At 42.4% G+C, this 20,942-nt stretch overlaps 1 protein-coding gene across 1 annotated transcript; it reads right to left on the bottom strand.

Moving 5' to 3' along the window:
- Positions 1-4,418: 4,418 nt before the first annotated feature.
- Positions 4,419-16,798, bottom strand: LOC311064819 (uncharacterized protein; the record flags this gene model as incomplete). The annotated part of the gene is made up of 14 exons (XM_084084771.1): positions 16,682-16,798; positions 14,363-15,856; positions 12,691-12,909; positions 12,428-12,526; positions 11,974-12,011; positions 11,823-11,866; positions 11,178-11,347; positions 10,190-10,321; positions 9,897-9,938; positions 9,182-9,310; positions 8,512-8,697; positions 7,116-7,859; positions 4,959-5,525; positions 4,419-4,430 (listed from the first exon to the last, which is right to left on the bottom strand). Exons 2-14 carry the CDS (start codon positions 15,395-15,397, stop codon positions 4,419-4,421), a joined length of 3,417 nt encoding a protein of 1,138 aa, XP_083940897.1. The 5' UTR covers positions 15,398-15,856; positions 16,682-16,798.
- Positions 16,799-20,942: the final 4,144 nt, after the last annotated feature.

The raw sequence follows: 20,942 nt of genomic DNA on the forward strand, positions 1-20,942 counted from the left end.
TGAGAAATGTTTACTTTACTAGAGTATTTTAAATGTTCAGTACTTTTACTCCATCACATCTCTGAGGCAAATATTGTACTTTTACTCCACTATAATTATTTGACAACATACATTACCGTCAGCCCTCTATATATATATTGTAGATAGAATCTACAAGGAGGAGTACAAGCTCACAGTGAGCTTGTAGATCTGCTATTTTCAAAAGATTTTATAAGTTTTAAAACTTGAAATGGGACAATCTGCACAATGAGCACTTTTACTTTTGGTACTTTAAGTACATTTTTATACCAATACTGCTTTTACTCAAGTACATTTTTAATTCCGGACTTTTACTTGTAACCAAGTAAATTTACATTGGCCTATTGATACTTTTACTTAAGTAAGACATACGAGTACATTTTCCACCACTGTGCAATAAATAAATGTACATTAATGTATTTTAACGTTGAATTAACGCGAGGCGTGGTCGGCGCTGCTAAACGACGCCAACAAACACTCAGCAGGTGCGTAGCGTTAGCTGTGATTAATTTCGCTTTTAAGCTAAAATGTCGAATGACGAACGAACAATTCACTTGCAAGAAATAAAAGAAAAGCTTCGCGTTGTGTCGCGTGTGCTGCTCGATATACATTTATACCGTTTCATCGCTTTATTTTACCTGTTTTTTGCTCCTTGTAAAACTCACAGCGCACTTTGTCTCGACTATCTTCTCTCGGCTCAAACTTTCGAGTCCCAAACCTCGCGAGATAACGACATACATACACCACGTGTCCGGGAATAAAAGGTTAACCCATTCAATCCAGGGAACGCGTCTGTCATTTTAGATTTTTTTGGGCTATTCAAAAACAGCAGATCTACAAGCTCATAGCGGCACTCGGTGCCGCGCTATGAGCTTGTGTCCTTGCTGTTGTTTTTTTTAAATCGTGAAACTTTTTGCCTATTCTTTGCCTATATACATTTTTGCCTATTCTTTGTGTAGGTATAAATGATAAGTTTGATACCTTTTTAGATATAGATATCAATCTGTGTATGTTTTATTTATTGACAAATGTGCATATACATGACCACCAATTTGTACATATATGTCAAAAGGATAAAACACATAAAAAGCTTGAGAGCTTATTTCCATTGTGGTCCCTTTCTTTCAGAGACCAACAGAAAAATAAAATCAATAGTACTACATTCATACAATTTCAATGTGTTAGACCAGGGGTCTTCAACAGGGGGTCCGGGACCCCTAGGGGGTCCTCAGAGTTACTACAGGGGGTCCACCCAATCTTTGTGTGATATATTATTTTTTTCCTTAACTTGAACCCTAGGTTCCTTATTCTGATGAGAAATTTAGCCAAAAAATTCCAAAAAAAAGCAGATATACAAGCAGATCTACAAGCTCATGCGAGGCGTTGTGAGCTTGTAGATCTGCTATTTTTGGCAAAGAGGTATAGGTGTAGAGGGAAAAAAGAGCAGACCAAGTAAACCATTTTTTAAATACAATATAGAGGGGGTCCCTGCTTCATCTGTCTCTCAACTAGGGGGTCCTTGGGCTGAAAACGTTGAAGACCCCTGTGTTAGACTAGTAAAAAAATCTGCTTGTAGATCTGCTATTTTTGGCAAAGAGGTATAGGTGTAGAGGGAAAAAAAGAGCAGACCAAGTAAACCATTTTTTATTACAATATAGAGGGGGTCGCTGCTTCATCTGTCTCTCAACTAGGGGGTCCTTGGGCTGAAAACGTTGAAGACCCCTGTGTTAGACTAGTAAAAAAAACAATAAAGAACATCATGGGTACTGTAAAAGGAACCTGCTACAACTCAACTGATGGTTAGGTCCAGCAGCTATTCAGTCAGCTCTTTATGGAGGACTCAGAAGGGTAACAGGAAAGGTGGGCACCAAAACATTCTGGGCACTATGGAAAACTGGGCACCCAGAAGAGTGGGCACTAGAGAAATGTGGTAACCAGGAAGACTGGGCAATAGGGAAATCTGGGCACCAAAACAGAGTGGGCACCGCCACCTAGAAAACTGGGCACTATGGAAATGTGGGCACCCGGAAGAGTGGGCACTTTGGGGGGAGAAGAGTGGGCTCTAGAGCAGAGTGGGCACCATGGAAGTTAAAAATAGAGCTAATCAACTTAAGAATAGCAGTTAACCCATTCCACATAGAAACTGCTGCGGAGTATAAAAACGAGTCCTTTCCAATGCAGCTTTTTAATTTATATACAAACGTATGTGGAGCTCCCTCTGGAGGAATAACTGTGTACATCACACTGTCCTTGGGAAAGTAACTGACTAGATGTTTGGGTACCACCTTGTTTAATCCTGTGGTCCACAGTCCACACGGTTTAATATCCGATACTCCCTCCACCCTCAGACACTAAAATCTTTGGTGGAGTTCAAGGATCAAACTAACTAATTTGAGAGGTCTGTAGATTCTTTTTAAGGATCTAGTGTACCATGATGTGCAGGTGTAAACAAAATGGAATTGAACAAGTGTTCCTGCCAATATTTCAAGAGTACTTCAATATGCATGTCAAGTGTCTTCACATGCATTTCTACCTTCCATCACACAGGGCAACGGCTAGGTATGTGATATATACGTACATGTGCACGCACACACACACCATTTCTGTACGTGAAATGGTGTGTGTACAGCACTTCTTTTAGTTCAACACTGTTGTTTTAAATGTGCTCTATAAATAAAGGGGATTGTATGCTCTTATCCAGAGCGAGTAAACACGAACTCTAGTCAATAAACAAGGTAAATAATCGCATAAAGCTTATAAATTACTACTGCACCAGAGGCCAGAAGTATTTGAAAAAACATAAGGAAACAAACTTTAACTAATTTATTCTCTTTATAAAGTTTATTTAAATCTTTAAAATATTTTTCTCCCATGACGATCCAAAGAATGAAAGAAGGAAAGGTGACAATGTAACAAAATGTTTACCACCCAACTTCATACATATTTCATAATCTGCTGCTACTTGCACTGAGGAACTCTGCCTTTATTCATTAATTAATAAAAGTACACACAACATTTTATTATTTCATATTTTCCTTTTTTCCTCTCTATATACATTTTTTACAGCAATTTGTGGAGCTTGCATGGAAAATAATCAGCTTATCAGCAATTCTCAAGGTTAGTGTTGTAGTCAAGTACATACACACTTAGTCACATGAACCCAGTGCTGGCTTAGGATCGAATCACATCAGAACATTATTTACTCTATGACTCAGAAAATAAATGTAATGGGAAATTACCCAATCTCTACTGACGAAAAAACATCCACTCACTCAAAACATCCAGTCACTAGTCAACAAAACATTACAACTATATCAGATACCTTGGGAAGTTCAAGATCATCAGATTTGAAACCACTCCATCACCAGCAGCAGAGCTAGATGACCTGGTCTCCTTTGGACCAGAGTTAATCTAGTCCAATTTCTCTGGGGGACACTTTAATTTTGTCAGTCTTCATGTTCGCAGACTTGTGTGAGAGCAGCGTTGCTATTGATCTTCTCCTCAGTATTGTCTCTCAGCTGGCCACCCGTGGGCTTCTTGACATCTAAATAACACTTGAGTTCTAATCTTCTTGCGTGTGTCTCTGACTTCAGGTGCTCGTCTTTAGCATTAGCCTTTATGCTACATTTACAGAGTTTACAGCTGAGAAGAACTACCCGGCCATCACGATTATGAACCTCCTCAACATATTCATCCAGCTTACTATTCTCTACTAGCAGTTGTAAACTAATAGCGTTATCAGTCTTCACGTCCGCTTCCGGGTTGCAGACTTGTGTGTGAGCAGCTTTGGAAAGCTCCTCTCCAACCTTAATATCCTGCTGGTCTTTCCTCAGTTGTTTCCCAGCAGCTTCATCCTTGCTGCTTATCTTCTCATCTGTATCGTCTTTCAGCTTGCTCTCCTTCAGCTTCTTCCACAGTGAAGCAATGTGTTTTTTTCCCTTCAGGTGTATGTATTTATCTCTAAGGTGATTGATATAGCTCTTACAGAGATAACAGAAGAATGGTTTGTGTAGTGTCATTATCAAATTAACCTCTACAATACATTCATCCTGGCTGAAGATCTCAATCTTTTGGTCTTCTCTCTTCTCGCCAAGGTACAGGTTCAGGCTTAGCAGCTTGTTGTGTATTTCTCCGTTGAGGTGGGTGTCTACATATATAGCGTCTCTACTGTTCAATGGGCTTTCACAGAGTGTACAGAAGAAGTCTATGGCAGTGCCATCGTAACAAATGTCCACAAGATAGTCATTCTGTTGAGGAGTGGAGACCTCCTTGTCAGCAGTGGGCACTGTGTGGCTGTCTTTGTCATGGGCTGGTGACTCCTAGGAACAGAAAACAAGGACACGTCAAGCTGGACAGTTAAAATGAGACCAACTGTCAGCTGTCATCTAAATCAGTGGTTCTCAAGGGGGCCCCTGAGTGACAGTAATGTGACAATTACTTTTAAGACCTTTTTAATACCGAAAAGAGAAATAAAATAAAAAAGACCATTACTGCATCAAAAGTAATACTATAACTAACTATACTATAAAAATTGGTCAAACATTGGCCAAATTGTCAAATATTATAAGAAAGATACAACAATTGTAGATCTGCTATATTTACAATATTTATCTGTGAGACTGCATCAAACTAAATGTAATACCTCAACTCCTACAATTCCAAGTGCTTGTCAGGATAGGGGGTCCCCAGTTCCAATATAATTATTTGGGGGGGTCATTGCCTGTCTGCACTGTTTGACCACTAATCTAAATCAAGGGTTCTCAAACTTTTCAGGCCACGACCCCTTAAATAATCATATTTGAACTGGGGACCCCCATACCTGGCAAGCACTTGGAATTGTGGGCATTACATTTTAGCTTGACTTGGTTCCACAGATAAAATATTGTGAAAATAGCTTGTAGACTGACACTCTCTCTCTCTTTTGGGGGCTCCTCTCCAACCTTAATATTCTGCCGGTTAATATTCTGCCGGTCTTCATCCTTGCTGCTGGTCTTCTCATCAGTATCGTCTCTCAGCTCGCCCTCCTTCAGCTTCTTGGCATCAAAGTCACGCTTGAGTTCTAATATTCTTTTGTGTAGCTTTGTCGTCAGGTGACTTTCTTTATTATTAAGCTGTATGTTGCACTTACAGAGTTTACAGTGCAGACGAACAAGCTTTCCTTTAGGATCACGGACTTCCTCAAAATATTCATCCTTCTCACTCTTCTGTCCCAACAGTTGTAAACTAATGGTGTGTCTTCTTCCCTTCAGGTGCTGCTCTTTTTCCAGGCTCCCCTTATTAAAAATACCAGTGCAGAGTTTACAGTGAAGACGGTCCCTGCCGTTATGATAAATCTCCTCAACATATTCATCTTCGCCGCTGATCTTTGCATGACCCTCTGCATTTCTGTTGTCCATCTTAACAGCTTTTTTCTTCTCTCCTGGGACAGATGTTTCATTCTCTTGAGTGGAGTCCTCCTTGTCAGCAGTGGGCACTGTGTGGCTGTCTTTGTCATCGGCAGGTGACTCCTAGGAACAGAAAACAAGGACATGTCAAGCTGGGCAACAGTTCAAATTAAACCAAATCCAGCTGACCTGTATGACAGGAAGTGTTAACTAAGATGAGTTAACACCAGCAGTTGATTTATGTGGCAAAGTGAAAATCAGTTTGAAACACTTGTACTGGATAGAATCATTAGCAAGTACACCCCATTCACTCAACACAACATACATTATACAGTGCATTGCAGCCCAACTTATCCCATTTAGACCTGTTACACCTATACGTTTCTTATACCTTTCAAGCTGGGAACGCCTCTGTGTCATTTTAGTTATTGGTATATAATCACCGCAGAAACCTCTCAATATTCCAACTTGTTGTGTTTTTTTCGTAAATGAATGCCTTACTTGATCATACTACAGCGTTTCAAATTCAATTAAAGCTGCAAGCAGAGATGATCGGGCCCTCGCATCTGTCAACGTTAGGGGCAAATATCGACCAATCAGAACAGGGAATAAAGCTAATTAACTCTAATAAAGGAGCCCACAATGAGCTTGTAGATCTCGGTCACTATACTGCCTCCCCCTGGCCAGCCGGGGCGCCTGATGGCGGGGAAAGGAACTGGTTGGAATAACGTGTTCCTTCCACGCGCTACGTCCAACCAGGGAAACTCTCCCCTGTCAGGTGACAAGGTGGTCAGTTGACTCTCATGCATTGAAGGAGGCATGAGCTCGGCCCTGGCCTCCCTAGGTTGGCAGAGGGAAGGTAGTTCCCAGGATTACATCTACAATTGGCAATGGGTGTAAAAAATGGGGTTACAAAATCGTGGGATAAAAAATGTAAAAAGTACAATATTTCTATTTGAATGTAAAGTCATCAGCTAAAAAATAAATAAAAAATGCTCCCAAAATGTACTTAAGAACAGTACACAAGTCCACAAGTAAATGTACTTAGTTACTGACCACCACTGCCTATGACTAAGTATAAATTGGACTCAAGGCTGAACTTGGTGACCTAGAGAAGTCAGTCACATCTCTCATCTTGTGTAACATCACTGTGGGATCCATGGAAATGGATATAGAACTGTTACTACACACAATCTGTTGTCAATGAAATAAGCTGTCTGCCGGCATATGCAGTTGTCTTAATGGAGATTTTAAAATGGTCCAAACATGTTAATATGGGCGCTCAGGTGGCACAGTGGTAAAGTGTTTGCCTGATTGAACCAATTCAATTCTGATTTGGGTACAGCCCTACTCTTATCCAAAGGCATCATCCGTTGAGGGATGCAAAATGTAATAGCCAGTTAACGTGACCCCCTCCAGGGTCACATTTACTGGCTAAATGAGGTCAATATGAATTCTAAAGAATGCACCGGCCTCACCATTTTAAATAGACACTTTTTGAAATCACTTAATCCAAAGGTTTTACAAGGCCAACACGCCGCCAGAAGCAGGTTTGAGCCCAGTGAGAACTGCCTGAGTAATTTGCAAGCCGAGGGAATGCTCGCCCTGAGCGGTGAGAAGCAGAACATTTTTTACACAATCCAATCTCAACTGAGGAAAAAAACAACAACATCCAGTTACTTGTCAGCAAAACACAACAACTATATCAAATACCTTTGGATGTTCAGCATGCTTGCTGGAAGAAACCCCTCCATCAACAGGAGCAGGAGCAGAGCTAGATGATGTCTCCTTGTCCAATCCCTCTAGTGACGTGTTCATGTGTTTACTCTCTTCAGGTTGGTTGAAGAGGGAGACTTTTATCTTATCAGTCTTCACGTCCGTTTCTGGATGGCACACTTGTGTGGGAGCAGCGTTGGAAAGCTCCTCTCCAACCTTAATATCCTGCTGGTCTTCACTCTTTCGTTCTTTTGAAGCTGCTTTCCCAGCAGCGTCATCCTTGCTGCTGGTGTTCTCACCAGTCTCATCTCTCAGCTTGCCCTTCTTCACTTTCCTGGCACGCTTGTAGTCCAGCTGATTCTTCATCATTGAAGCGATGTGCTTTCTTCCCTTCAGGTGTAGGAATTTACACTTAAGGTCATCCATGTAGCACTTACAGAGATGACAGTAGAAGCGCCTGAGGTTAATGTTCTTATTATCCTCTTCAACATATTTTTCATTCTGTCTTGACAGCAATTTGTGCCCGTTTCCCTTCAGGTGGGCGTCTATATGTATAGGGTCTATAGATAGAGCATCTGTAGTTTCAATCCTGCTGTCACAGAGTTTACAGTGGAAGCCTATGACCGTGCCAGCATAATAAAGTTTCTCAAGATAGTCACACTTTTCATTCTCTTGAAGAATGGAGTCCTCCTTGTCAACAGTGGGCACTGTGTGGTTGTCTTTGTCATCGTCAGGTGACTCCTATAGGAACAGAAATCAAGGACATGTCAAGCTGGAAAACAGTTCAAATGAAACCAAATCCACGAGAGCAGCTGACCTGCATGACAGGAAGTTTAACTAAAAGGAGGCAAACACCTGCAGTTGATTTCTGTGTCACAGTTTAAGACCTGAGGCCGATTCTACAAATGCCTTCTAGATAGTTCTCGCACTTTCAAGATTTTTGAATAGCAAATGCTAAAATCTAAAATGACACAGATGCTTTCCCGGTTTAAATCAGTTTGAAACACTTTTACAGGATACAATAGTGCATCTTATCGTTAGCAAGTATCTAGTATATGAAAAGACTTGTTTAACCAACTGGCTGGCTGTCATCTAAATAATAAAATCATGTGTCTGTGATACTTTCTAAATAACATTAAAACAACTCTTAAATGTGGGTTCACAGCAGCAACCAGTGGTGACCATTGGCAATCAACCAACTGCTGCCGATTCAAGTTAATTGGCCTTTAAAGTGGGGTCCCCCGGGGGTCCTTGAGGAGGTTCCAGGGGCTCCCCAGGCTAAATGATTGATAGTTAGGAACCAAATGGACCAGTGCAGGACTGTAACTCTGAAAGTGTACTCGTACATGTGTGATGGGGGTCCATGGCTTAATGCATACCAAACTGGGGTTACCTTGAATGAATAAAGGGAGGCAGTCAGCCAGGGAGGCAGCCAGTGAGGTCCCCACACCAGGTTTTGGTCTATGGGGTCTCGCCATGCGGTGAAGTACAGGGGATTGCTCTGGACGATACACGGAAACCTGTGGTAGTGATTCCTGACTCTCACGACCGCGCCAGCTGTCAACATCTCACAGAGGATCTGGAACGAGGGAGGGACTTTTTTGGTCAATGAATACCAAGGGTGCTCAGTTACTACTAGTACTAAAGAGTTAAAATTATAATAAAATGATATTAACAGTGAATGTGAGTTCGGCTATTAAAAAAAATAAATTGTGTGACAGTGCTAAAAAACAAAGTGTAAAATAGGTCTCATGTGGTTAATCAGTCTAATTGATTCATATGATTATAAAAATAAAAATAAATCAGATCAGGTACTTCCGGTGAAAGAATGCTGTGTAGCTTTGTATCTTTTGTATCTGCCGGTATGAACACAGCATTACAGGCCTGGTGGACAAAGGGACATTTGTTTTGTAGTTGTGGTTTCCTGACCTATAGGAGTTTTGGTACTCAAGCCTAGGGGCACATAGACTAATCAAATAAAAAATAATTATGATTTTTGTGAGGCATGGCGAATGGCTTGGGCAGCCCTGCTCTAACACATGCAACTGTAATGTGTTTCTCACCATGTTGTGATTGAGAACCAGGATGTTGTGGACCTTTTCGATTCGTTCGACCAAACTCTGGACCTCTGAGGATGCGGTGGGCGTGTCAGGAAGATTTCTGATCACCAACAGACGATTCCAGGGTACCTCCTGCAAAACATTCCATCATCAATTAACCACATGCGTCCCTGTTCTGGCCATATCATAAAAGGTGTAGGTGAGCATTCGCTTAAAATAGCAGATTGTGTGTTGTGAGCTTGTAGTAGGGGGCCACAGTTAAACTAATACTAAACTCGAACTAATCAATTTAATAGATTACTTGTTTGGCAAGGATCGCAGTGAATTATAATTCTCAGTTGTAAAATATTGTAAAAATGTAATAATGTATTATACTCACTCTTGTAATGCCTTATAGTATGATTACTATTATATAGTCGCTATAAGTGGTCAATGGGTGCTTTAAGTAAATTAATTAAATTGTGCCGTTCTTGCATAGATTTAATGCAATTATTGTTATGTTTTGCTTATCTACCAAGTGATTGTTATTGGTCACAGATTCAGGAAAATAGTCGCTTCATAGAAAGAATGATCTATAGTACAAGCTGTCAGAGTCACGATACAATGCATTGATTTGGTGGCTTGTAGATCTGCTCTTTTTGGCAAAACAATCTGTTGTAATGTATGTATTGTATGGACTAAGCTAGGACAGCTCAGAGGGAAAGACCAAAATACTTACGAATGTGTCTTTAGATTGATTCAGAAGATTGTACAGCGCCACCTGCAGGACAGTTAGATTATTTTCAGGGTTGGCATTTATAGGTCAACATTGAATGGGAAGGAAATCAGGACTAAGAAAAAGACAGAAACTCTAAAAGCATATAGGCTCTAAATAATAAAAAATAAATAAAATACAAACTATATTTGAAAAAAATAGATAAAAGGACAAAAATAAATGTTTACACCAAGAAATCAACAAACGCGAATAAACTAGAGTGTAGACAGGATTGCAGATTAGGGGTAGAAGCGTACTGGTGTGTTGAGACTGATGGCCAGTTCTAAGTTGGTCATCTTCAGTTCAGAGTCATTGATTTTCATCAGGGCGACGCTGTGGTTCTTCACCATCTCCTCAGCCATCTCCACGTCTGGCATCAACAACAGCGCCTGACGGACAAACACCAGAAGTAATGTATTTTCACTTTTTAAGTGCAGAAATCATAGCCCTGGTCAACATTTCACAATAAATGTAGTATAACATGTTTAAATGCCTGGGATGTTTTGGCCATAGTACATGGTCAGAAGAGTACATTGTACCGGAAGATAACTGGTACCAATAATCAAAATACATTTTATTTGCATTATTGGTACAGGTCATTGTCAGTCATTTATTTGTGATGTACGTTATAGGTCATATATGCCCTATGCAATTTTTGTTTAAAAAGCTTAAAAGGCAAACAGAAATGTAATATGTTCCAGTGTTCAATGCCAAAAACAATTCATTCCGTATTCACAATTATTGGTAACTTATTTGTATGGCAATTGATCATCAAGTGAAATGTTATGATCGTGACAGCCCTAGTATGCTGCAGCCTTTACTGTCAAAGGAAAGTATGGCTGCTCCATATTGGTGAAAAACTATGTAATATTGCAAATAAAAATGTAATATTATTTGGACATAAAAGACGGTTAGAGTGGTTGAGATTAGAGCTGACTGTTTGAAGATTTAATCATCTTAACAATTGTGAATACAATTTTCAGTATCACAAATAATCTGCCGCCCACCTGTCCTGAACAGTTACGATTCATATGATTTGATTTGATTTGATGGTATCAAATCATCGTATTCAACAATAATTATGGAATATAATAACATCAGTTACACAAAATCTCTTATGCAGCCTTGTGAGAACACAATATCAGAATGGTCTGTCCAGCACTCATTGCTGATGAGTGCCAATAGGAAAATGTAGTTTTCAAAACCCTTCCCTGCAATGTGTGTGTGTGACGCCTTCACACCCACCTTTCCTGACTGCGTAGCCAGGATGATGTCAGAGGGAGCTCCAAACGGCTGGCACAGTTTGATGACATCACTCTCAGTCCAGCCGCTCTCAGGAAGCCCAGTGATCAAAACCGTGGAATTTGAACTAAATTCCTCTTCTGAAGTTTTCTTGACAAGTTCAGGTCCGTTTCCTGTAGGAGAAAACACACAGCTGTCCTGCTAAATTTCTTGTTTAGTCAACCAAAACCTTTCACAGAGACAATGTTACTGGCCATCTTTAATGAGCAACAGTCAGTGAGTGAGTGAGTGAGTGAGTGAGATGAAGCAGGGGCAGCATGGGCATGTACAGTGCAGCGGTGTTTCGCCTAACCCTAACTTCACAAAAATTAACCTTAAGACCACGCCTACCTGGGCGAAGTCACCTGAAAAAAATATGTTCTTGCGCAGCGGTGTGTGTGTGTTTGTGTGAACTCAGGAGAAAAGAGAGCAGAAAATGAACATTGAAACCGTGTCAGTTGAACAGTGAATGGTTACAGTGTCGAGGTTTAACTATGTTAATTTCCATTACGCTTCTGGGTAAAGAGGCTCTCAGGTTGACCTACAGTATATTGAATAAATACTGAAGTATATGTTGTATTCTCTCCATGGGCTTTGGCATAATCTTACCTGAATCCTCACCACCTATGGCAGACAGTTCCTGGGAAGATGTCCTGTGAACACAAAGTAGTTTTATCTTTGATGTGTTTTGTTAGAGATGGGGGAGTGAGAGGGTATGTACAATAGGCTTGTAAAAGAAGGGAGAACACATCTAACTTACCCTTTACTGACTGCTGTTGAATCGTCTGCTTCTGGTTTCTAAAATAAAGGAAACAAGGAAATAAATAACATGCATTTATACCAAGACAATAAATCACATACTGTAAGTAGAATATTCAGACTTCAAATGGATCACACTGTATCTGAACCACTTTAACACTATATATGTTGTTGATCCCTAGGGGTCTGTAATTGGTCCCCTCTCCAGCAATCTATTCGCTGAAAATAGCTGATCTACAAGCTCAAAACACCTCATGATGTGAGCTTGTAGATCTGCTATTTTCACTTAATATCCAGCTAGTATGACATACCCAGGTTAGGGATGCTAGGTTTCATGTGGTAACCATTGTTTCATATTTTTGAATCTTCAACACGCATGCAAAATAAATATTTGTCCCTGATGGAACCATCACTAAATATTAATATATTACTAAATTAATACAATAAATGTGAACCTTGGCTAAAGTGGCAGTAATGGGCTGGTCTCCGATGGAGAGGCTGCTACACTGGGCCAGAGCCAGAGCATCCTCTTCTCTCTCCATACACACCGATGCCTAGGAGGGAAGACAATCACAGTCTGTTTATTCTGGTATTCCACTACTTCCATTAAAATAAAGATACTAATGATTATCGTCTATTAAATCGTAATTGAGGCAAACATTTTGAATTAATGGTGTTATGAATTTGGAGTCATATCGCCCAGACTTAAGGAGAGTACCTTCTGTCCTTGGTCTGCCTCGCTGCCAGACAACAGAACCACGTTGTTGTACTTCCCAAAGTCCCTGACCCACGTATTCACTTCTTGTTCTGTGGCCGTTGTGGGGATGCCCGTCAGGTACACCAGACACGCTGCAGTGCAGGATGGGGTACTCTGGGAGGACACTTTCTTCATTTTCTTCTGGGTGGATACGTTCTTCCTTTCGTGACGTTTGGTAGACTGGAAAATACGAGATTTTTAGGGCTCTTTTCGACTGTAAGAGCTAAGTCAGTGGTTCTCTTTTTGCCTTTAAAAGATCCTCTTGATATTGTAACTTCTGGCCTTGTTTTTCCCTTCACCAGCCACTTATCACAATATTGTTAAATGATCCGATTATGTATCTGACATTCAAACCACTGGGAACTGGTAGCCACTGTTCGGCATGCTAGTTTGGAACCAGCGATAAACCAATTGGTTTCAAATAAGAACGACACTGGGCAGAATGACAAAGATGACAAAGACATACTGGCCCTCATTTATCAACGTGGTGCAGCCCGAATAATGAGCGTACGGCGTAATCACCGCAATTTTCGGCATTTATCAATATATCCTGACGTGGGCTTTATCCTACGGTACGCTGAGATCTCACGTCTGGTCGAGACCAGTTGTTGACGTTGGCTGCACCCGTTTATTCCATTCTAGACCTGCGGAGCACCATTGTCTTACTGTCTGACAAGCATCTGGACACATAATCCACTCCTAAATGTGTATATCTACACTAATAAATAATGGCTGTGAAAATATATCATTTTATAAAGTAATTTAAACAAACTGCTTTAACAGTCATTCAGATAAGATTGTAGATCTGTCTGTATTGAAAATAGCAGATCTACAAGCTCACAAGCCAGCGTTGCATCGCGACGCGTTGTGAGCTTGTAGATCTGCTATTTTCAAAAATATACGAGCGCTTTTGCGCCGGGAGTCCCGGCCACGTTTTCATGGACAGTGAGGTCTACAAACTTACAGTAGCTTGTCCTATGTTATGGAGTTATGTAGGCTACACAACCTGGCTGGGTTAAGGATATAAACCCGACGCTCCAATATTAAATAATGTGGCGGCACGGAATCACTGCATTCCGCCCGAGTCTCATGTACCGCTACGCTACGGACACGGACATGAAAGACAAAGTTGGGCGGGCGCGTGTGTGTGTGTGTGTGTGTGTGAGTGAGAGAGAGAGAGAGAGAGAGAGCGAGAGAGCAAGAGAGAGCGAGAGAGAGAGGCGTGTGCGGCGAGGCCAGCGGGGGGGGGGGGGGGGGGGCGACTGTTTCTTATTGGCTTTTCATGTCTTTGGTCGTATTCTGGTTCGTCTTCATGTCGTAAAATCGGGGCGTTTTGAGAATATTTTAAGGGCGTGTTATTTAAATTACGTTCGTTTCAGCCGTGACATTTATCAATGCTGGGACCAAGTGTAAGCTCGGATCAGCTGTGTAGGATGCGTTGATAAATGTGACTTCGACGTTGGTGTACGGCCGAATATATGGAAAAATATACGCCGGTTTATACGCTGCGTTGATAAATGAGGGCCACTGTATCTGACAACTGCCTTTGTAAAGAGAAAAAGACTTAAATTCAAAGTGTGCAGCTATTCCTTTAAGGAGACCCATAGTCATAAGATGACACGTTGGCACTCACCCTCTTGGTGGTCCCATGTGATTTCAATACAGGATGTCTTACTCTTGATGATGACGAATAATCGTTCCATGTCTCAGATGAAGGGCTTGGTCTGGGGCCGTATCTACTGTACTCTCGGTCTGGATGACGAGATGTGTACAGTGGGGGAAATTCTTTCGCAGGGGACAGTCGTGTGTTCTTGTGAACCTCATCGCTTGACCTGCAGTAATCCAGGTCTACATGCTTGTTTGATTCAAAAGGTTGTAGACGAATGTGCAGCCTTTCAGGCATGTCCGTTTCATGTACCTTCCCTTCAGAGGATGCCGGATCTCGTTTGGAAGTCTCTCTACCACTGCTGTCATCAGTGGCTTGACTGGCCTGACCGTAGTCAATGACTTTCCCTGCTGCCTGTGGAACACTGTGGTACCTGGGCACTTCTTGGGATCGCAAACGTCCAGTACTTGGCAAGGAGCGGGCAGGAGGTGGCAGTGTATCATGGATGCCGCGTGAAGCACTCTGAGAATATGAAGGGGAAGCTGCACTGTTTTGGCTTTTTGATTTACCGGTATTCACCTGGAGAAACCGAAGGATGAAGGATACATTGTCAGGGTTTAGCTGATCTTCAGGGTACTGACTCGGAAACCCGAGATCCTCATTGGAGAGCCCCAAGGTGGCCAAGATACTCTCTGCACGTTCTTGGGTGTATAAACCTTGCTTATTCACATCGCCACCATCGCTATTTCCACCACCATGGGAGCCCCTAGTCTGAGGGGAAGGTGGGTCATAGACAGGGGCTTGCATCCAGGCCTGATTACCAATTGCAGAGGGGCTGCTCTGCGACTGCTGGGTGACAGTGGAGGGAGGACTGGCAAACATTTGGCTGGGGTGTGGGTAGTTTGACCAGTCCATCCCTTGCTGGTGGCCTAGTTGGTTGGAGCTGGAGCCTGCAGTTCCTGACATTTGGTCCAGATTTGGCCGTGACCTTTGGTTCGGGTTTAGCCGGTTCATAAGGTCCATGAGACAGTGGTCTATGTCCCCGGATCCCCTGGTAGCCATGGCCGATACCAGGTCTTCAGGCAGATGGCTAGGATGAGGGTACTTGAAACTATTTTGCTACTGCTGTTGATTTGGCTGCTGTTGGTGAGGAGTAGGACCAGGCCTATTGGAGGAAGGCTGTGGCGGCCCCTGTTGCTGGCTGTGGTGGTGATATATTGTGTTGCAATGTTTAACCCCACTCCTACACTTCTCAGCACACACTGTGTACTGAGATAGCAAGGAGACAACAATCACGCTGCCGCTATCACGCTGGCTGACAACAGTTTCAGATGCTGGAGCAGTACGTTGCTGGAGGACGAGCTGGGCCTGAGCTTCAATCTGGACCAATTGCAGAGCTGCCACTGCAGCAGCACCAGCTGTGGGTCCAAAGAGGCAATGGGCCCCTCCGGTGCCTGTTCTGCTCTGGTCCGAACAGAGGGGGTGAACAAGACTGATTGTCTTTCTGTGAGCACAGCAAGGCTGGGAGATGGAAAACAGAAATATTAGATTAAAGAACAAGCTTTTCCCCTGAAGTCTGAAAATGATTTGAGAGAAGTCCTTGTCTGTAAACCTCTTCATTAAAAGTTGACGCAGTCTACCTTTGTGTGTGGGCTCATTACACAACAGCCATTAGGCTACATCATAGAATAAATGCATTGAGATTTGAGATATCCTCTGCTCTTTGTCCAATTGATCCACCTAGCTCTGGTCCATAGCGTTATTACCCCATACCGGCATGAGGGAAAAAGTCGATGGTGACATCATGACATTCACAAATGTCCTTTTTGGTGTAGCTCCAGAGTAATTTAGAGTAATTTACAAATGTAACCAAATGGACTCCTCGTATTAATCAACTTAATACTATAAACACTATTAACAGAACGGTCATTGCCGTGGGAGGCAATCATGCAGCCAATACACAACGACGATCGCGCAACACATTGGGAAACGGCGGGGTGCTAGAGCGCCGTAAATAAATAAATAAATAAATAGACCACTCGGCCCCTATGCCTCTAACGCTACGGACAAGAGCTAGTACTGCTAAGCTCCGATCGAACTTCTCTCTCCGCCATCGTGGAGGGTGAGGTTCCAAACGGGGCTAACTAACGTTAACGTTACAATGGCTGCTCTGTGATGATCAAGTTAAAACAACAAACTTTTATAAAAGTGTTGCTTCAAGTCACTACAGCTCACAGCTTCCAGTCCCTGCATGTAAACAACGTAATAATATAATGTACATAATGCAATACATCATAATCAATAGCCTTAGATCAGGATACTCGATATTTTATCGATATTGCTTACCCGGTTGCCCCAAATGTTAACTAGCGATCCGGCGTCTTTGTGCAATGTATTAGTCTATATTTTTCAATAGATATGCGTTTTAATCCCGCCTGTTTCCGAACGACATTTCGCCCCTCGTTTACTTCCTGTTTACATTGCGTGTAATACTAGCCCCTACGGAACCTCTCCCTCCGCCTCCGCTGTATAGCTACGAGATGTGGTTCCTCGTTTGTCTCTGCCGTTTGTTTTCGAAATGGTCGCACATTTTACACCTTACATGTTGCTTACCCCTTTCTGCACATCGTATCCAAAAAGTAAAGCATTTCCGCCACTCTCTCAGATGTTTTAAGTTCTAGCGCACCATAAAATCTATCCAACGAGTTGAAGAAAGTATTTACTTTGCCTCGGTCTTCATCCGGTTCCATAATATTTTGCATTAGAAGATGCAATTCAACATTTGAACAGTAGGGGAAGCGAACGGTCTATTACTCTAATGTCGAAGCAAGGGGGCGGGGGGTGCGGGTGTACCCGGAAGTTGAGACGCACTGTGATTGGCCAGTAGTCACTTTGAGTGGCAGTTGGGGCAAACGCAGTCAGTGGGTCAAACGCAGTCCCCACCAAAAATATTTACGATTCTGTCCCTATCGGTACATAACTCGGACGGCGCTGAGTCGACTAGCAGACCTTCGGCCGGTCGTTGCGGGCACTCGCGCCTGGAGGCGCTCGGGCGCAACTCCTCGGCCTCAAGGTCTGCTGAGTCGGCGCGCCTCCGTCATGGTCCAAAAATATACTTTATCGGCGAAAAAAAGAAGTCCGCCGATGACTGAAAAAGTTTCACCCCAAGCGGGAGTCGAACCCAGCCTACCAGTAGTAGTGGGTTAATGGTGTAGTGATTAGCGAGGTGCGCCACTGAGGCTGGTGCCAAAATCGGGTATTTTGGTTGTATTAGAATGTGACGTCCTAACTCTTCTATTGTAGAAGAAAGAGGGCGGGGGTTCGGGGCGAGGCTCCCGCCCCCTTGCTTCGACATTAGAGTAATGCGCTGTTCGCGTAGGGGAATCAGTCATCTTATCTCTACGGGCGCAACTCTTGCGCAATGTCTTAAAAACATGTAACCGGATGAAGACCGAGGCAAATTTTACTTTTTGGATACGATGTGCAGAAAGGGGTAAGAAACATGTAAAGTGGAAAATGTGCGACAATGTCGAAAACAAACGGCAGAGACAAATGAGGAACCTCATCTCGGAGCGACCCCTTAACAGACGACGTCACACTGATAAGAACCAGTATGCGTGCAACCAGTGTGCGCTAAATGAAACCCATTCTATCAGGTCTCGCTAGGACGCGCCTCACTAGCCAACACACAAGAGGGGGTTGGGATGTGCTGAAACTAGCGCACCCCGAAACAACAGGTTGGAAATTGATTGCGTGAAACAATCACCTGCGCACCCAATCTCAATGTTAGTATTAAACAATTAATTGGTCTATACAGCGGAGGGAGAGGTTCCGTCGGAGCTAGTGTAATACCGGCTTTCGTCAGGTGCGTCCCCCCACTACCGCAGGGAACTTCCAACACACTTACACAGACGGGATTAAAACACATAACTATTGAAAAATATGGACTAATACATTGCACAAAGACTCCAGATCGCCTTATGTATTTGTTTTGTACATGTTCGGAGAAGTACGGGCTTTACTGGTGAAAGTGCAGGGCGCACTGGGGGGGTTGGGGCATTTTGGGTACCATTTGGGGACTGGGTACTAAAGTAAGGCATATCCACTGGTCTGGTAGCCTCGTTCCCAGCCTCACTCACTCATCTGCTGGTCTGGTGGTTTCTTTAACTAGAGTTTCCCATAGACACCACTAGGCTAATGGGCCTAGTGGTGTCCAACACTCACCATCACTGTCCAACACTGCTGGCTGTTATCAGGACGAACTGGTGGATGGAAAAAGACTGGTGATGGGAGGTTATCATGCACGCACGCGCGCGCACACACACACACACACACACACACACACACACACACACACACACACACACACACACACACACACACACACACACACACACACACACACACACACACACACAGCGGTAGCCTGCTGTGCTCTACAAATTACACAACATTGAAATTGAACTTTGTTTTACTTATTCAAACATTACATATCTATTAAAAAACAAAGTAAAGAAACAAAACAATCAAAACTCTGTCCTCTAACTGCATACAAGCTTTAAGTTAAAGGACGACTTCACCACTTTTCAACCTATCTTCATATAATAGGTCCTCACTAATGCTCATGATAAAATGATTAAAAAAAAATCTACTTGGTCTGTGTCTCATAGGAGGGCTGTGGACAGTCCAGAAACCCGTCTACCAGTGACATCATCATTAGGCAGGATTTTTTCCCCAAAAAAGATTACACATTTTTTATTCAGATTTGTATTAAGGCGAGAACAATGGGATCTATTATTGCATTGCAACTTTCCAGGAATAGAAAGCCTGCAGTTTCTATTAGCTTGGATTCCCCATCGATGATGTCACTGGTAGACGGGTTTCTGAACTGTCTACAGCCCTCCTCTGAGACACAGACTGATTAGAAAAAAATTGTACCATTTTATCATGAGCATTAGTGAGGACCTATTATATGAAGATATGTTGAAAAGTGGTGAAGTCGTCCTTTAAGTGTACCATCATTATCCATTACATGCTGACATTTCTACAACTTTGACACCAGCAAGGCAGCAATCAATATCAGCAGCATAATTATAGGCACATTCCTGCTGCTTCATGCAACCACAAAACTGAAGAAAAAAAGAAACGAAAAAGAACATTCTTAAACCAGGTCTCTAGAAGTGCAAGCATGTTTCTCCCATCACTTTGAAATGGCTGTCTTGTGGCATACTTCTCAATGCTACAGGCGCATGGCCCATTAATGGATCTCAACCCATACTTTATAAACACATCATGTAGCCGTATGAGGAAAACAACTATAATGTTTGCAGTGGTGAGATGAAGTACTCACATTTCTTTAAAATAAAAGTATCAATACCACAATGTGGTAAAAGTCAGGCATTAAAATTTTACTTGAGTAAAAGTACAAACGTATAGAGGATATGCGTGTGACATCATCATCAAACCCGGAAGTTATGCAGGAATGCCTACTGAGTGTCAAAAAAAGACTTTCTGGCCTTGACAGCCCATGCATCCAAACAGAAAAGTCATATCTGATTGCATTAAACAACATTAAACAATGTTAAACTCATTTTGCATGTTTCTTTGCCACTCGATTTGCCACTCGATGTGCCATTCACTTTAAGCATGCGCATATCCTCTATTGGCATCAAAACATACTTAAAGTACAAAAGTAAAAGCACTCATTATGCAGAATGTCCCATTTCAAAATATATACAAATCCTTTGAAAATAGCAGCTCACAAAGCTCACAAAGTGTCGCGTTGCGACGCGTTGTGAGCTTGTAGATCTGCTATTTTCGAATACCAATGTATTTAGGGACTGGTTAACGTATGTTTTTTAATAATAATCTAAATCTACAAAGTAACCAGTGACTAAAGTTTTCGAATAATTGTAGTGGAGTAAAAAGCACAATATTTGTCTCCGAAATGTAGAGTTGAAGTAAAAGTATTGAAAATCGGAAATACTCCAGTAAAATAAAAGTACCTCAAGTTTGGCACGCTGCTTTGTGCAGTGTCTGCACTATAAAGTTAATACTTTGGAAATTGTTTCCCTCCCATGCAAAGTATTGTATAAGATTCTAAAAGGGCAATGCAGAGGCACAGTGTCAACTGAGCTGAAACGTGTGTGTGTGTGTGTGTGTGTGTGTGTGTGTGTGTGTGTGTGTGCGTGTGTGTATGTGTGTGTGTGTGTGTGTGTGTGTGTGTGTGTGTGTGTGTGTGTCAGACAGACAGACAGACAGACAGACAGACAGACAGACAGACAGACAAGCAGGGGTCACTAGTGCAGCGATAAGGACATCACCTCTCACTATCTTCTCACCCATAGGCACACATGTGTTCCTTGGAGCGCCCCACCAAGCCGGAGGCACCACTGCCAGGCATTGAACCCATGGGTCATTTAAATCTGTTTTAATGCTAGCACATGAATAATTAAAGGCAACATTAAATGTGACCCAGTGATTCCTTTTGGAATCGTTTAACCCAGGGGTCTTCAACAGGGGGTCCGGGATCCCAAATCTTTGTGTGATATGATTTTTCTTTTTTACATTACCCTAGCATCCCTTTTCTGAGGAGAACTTTTGCCAA

Source organism: Gymnoscopelus microlampas, assembly GCF_963454915.1.
Source record: "Gymnoscopelus microlampas genome assembly, chromosome: 2".
NCBI lineage: Eukaryota > Metazoa > Chordata > Actinopteri > Myctophiformes > Myctophidae > Gymnoscopelus > Gymnoscopelus microlampas.